Source organism: Acyrthosiphon pisum, chromosome A1 (genome assembly GCF_005508785.2).
Source record: "Acyrthosiphon pisum isolate AL4f chromosome A1, pea_aphid_22Mar2018_4r6ur, whole genome shotgun sequence".
Taxonomy (NCBI): Eukaryota; Metazoa; Arthropoda; class Insecta; order Hemiptera; family Aphididae; genus Acyrthosiphon; species Acyrthosiphon pisum.
Genome location: NC_042494.1, coordinates 164830045 through 164832637, shown reverse-complemented (window position 1 = coordinate 164832637; position 2593 = coordinate 164830045). Strand labels below are relative to the sequence as shown.

The window sequence follows — 2593 nt, the reverse complement described above, 5'->3', positions numbered from 1 at the left end:
ATTCCACCGCCACAGGTGCTGAAATATAGTCCAAATTGTAGACGGGACGAGCTGTAGTTAATTCAAAAATGAACTAAGACTTATGAAACTTACACGTAAACTTAAGTATATTAAACCCTATCTTTTTGTAAAAAAATTATGAAAAAATATTAAGTATTGGAGAAACGGGACGGGATTCCACCGCCACAGGTGCTGAAATATAGTCCAAATTGTAGACGGGACGAGTTGTAGTTAATTCAAAAATGAACTAATACTTATTAAACGTATTTCAAAAATTTAAGTATATTAAACCCTATCTTTTGGTAAAAAAAATGGTGAACAAATATTAAGTATTGGAGAAACGGGACGGGATTCCACCGCCACAGGTGCTGAAATATAGTCCAAATTGTAGACGGGACGAGCTGTAGTTAATTCAAAAATGAACTAAGACTTATGAAACTTACACGTCAACTTAAGTATATTAAACCCTATCTTTTGGTAAAAAAATTATGAAAAAATCTTAAGTATTGGAGAAACGGGACGGGATTCCACCGCTACACGTGCGGGTAATTAGGTTAATATTTAGACGGGACGAGCTTTAGTTAATTCAAAAATGAACTAATACTTATTAAACGTATTTCAAAATTTAGGGTTGATTAAACCCTAACTTTGGTAACAAAATGATGAAAAAATATAAACCATTGCAGAAACGGGACAGGATTCCACCGCTACACGTGCGCGTAATTAGGTTAATATTTAGACGGGACGAGCTGTAGTTAAATCAAAAATTAATTAAAACTTACTAAAAGTATATAGTTCATTGCCGGATATCATCCAGTACGGACGTCGTTTAGTGCGGTCCTACTCTATATGTAATCTCGGTATAAAGGTTATTATAATGTCTACGGAGTGTGCAAAGTGCAGTGAGATTTTTACTCACAGTGAAGACTTGTTAGAATGTTGTAATTGCAAAAACAATTTACATTTTTATTGTGCTGGTGTCGCTGAAAGTAGTTTTAAAAAGATGTCACAAAACACTAAAACTAGATTCTCCTGTCAGACTTGTCGAGAACCAAGCCAAAAATCTGACAAAGTAATTTCAAAAAAATCGGAGGAAAGGATGGAAGAGCTTATTAAGTCAGTTTCTTTTATGAGTTCACAATTTGATGAATTCAACAAAAAACTGGACGCGGCTTTACTGGAAATGAATCACCTACGAACAGAAAATAATAAATTAAAAATTGAAAATACTAGATTAGCGAACGATATACTAGATATAAAACAAAAACTTGATACATTTGAACAAGCTAACATGGGTATCGGTATTGAAATAACGGGCATACCAAAAATGGAAAATGAAAACTGTATTAATACAGTTAAACAAATTGCTGAAAAACTAAATATTTCTATAACTGTAACAGAAGCTTCAAGATTAAACTCAACTAATAACAAACCGTCAATAATAATTGCAAAACTAGAAACTTCGGAAATGAGAAAAAACCTAATAAAAATAAATAAACTACAGAAACTAAATGCAAACATGCTATCAGAAAATTGGAATAAAGAAAATAAAATCTACATCAATGAACGTTTGACGAAAGAAAAACGTATACTTCACTCAAAAACAAGGGCTGCTGGTAAAGAACGCAACTACAAATTTATATGGATTTCAAATGCAGATATCTTAATAAGAAAGGATGAAAACTCTAAAATAACTCGAATAAGATCAATCAACGACATTGAACGCATGTAACTACTAACTTCAAAACCACGTAAGTCTAATACCTCTTCCAACTTTCCATTCTTACCTATGTTATATTATATACAAACATTTCCTCAATACAATCGTATAGTATTCAAACATAAATCGCTAAATTATATTTTAATCTTACTAACGATGATATTATATTATAACATCCAATATTACTATTCTTTATTAGTTTTGATAAATATTGCTGATTATTTATATATTTGTTATGTACCTATTAATTTTAATTACTTTAATCTCATAAATTCTGTCATTGTCAAAAACAAACTGAATCATTGTTATGTCATAGTTATTATTCTGTACATTTCTAATAGTAGCTATAAGTTCTTATCTAAAAATGCTGTGCTTAATTCGTTAATGAGAATCCTAATCTGTTGCAATATGATTTTAATAATATTATTGTGGCCTATTATATTAATTCATAATTATACACCTCTCCGTATACCTTTATTCAAATGTCTACTTTAATGTTTTGTGAAAATTTAATATTACCAGATATAAATGAAATAAAAACAAACATATGCAATATCGATAAGTTAAACTCAATTATTAGCAATAATAACGTGTGTAATATGATTGCAATTAACATTTGTAGCATTCAAAAGCATTTTGATGAATTGTGTATAATATTAGACAACACATCTATACAATTTGACATAATAATTTTGGTTGAAGCTTGGTTAGGAAGGGATAATATAATTAGTGAAAATTATCAATTACCAAACTATTCCGTATGCTACACTAAATTTAATAAAATCAAAATGACGGTATTATGGTGTTTATAAAAACCAATTAACTATGATCTCTACTTTAGAATTACAAACAAAATCGCAAACTGTACTGGTA

General features: G+C 29.7%; 1 protein-coding gene across 1 annotated transcript; it reads left to right on the top strand.

Annotated features, from left to right (window-relative positions):
- Positions 1-1003: 1003 nt before the first annotated feature.
- On the top strand, positions 1004-1732 carry LOC103309254. The gene has a single exon (XM_008184217.1). The coding sequence runs from the start codon at positions 1004-1006 to the stop codon at positions 1730-1732; it is 729 nt and encodes a 242-aa protein (XP_008182439.1).
- The last annotated feature ends 861 nt before the right edge of the window (positions 1733-2593 follow it).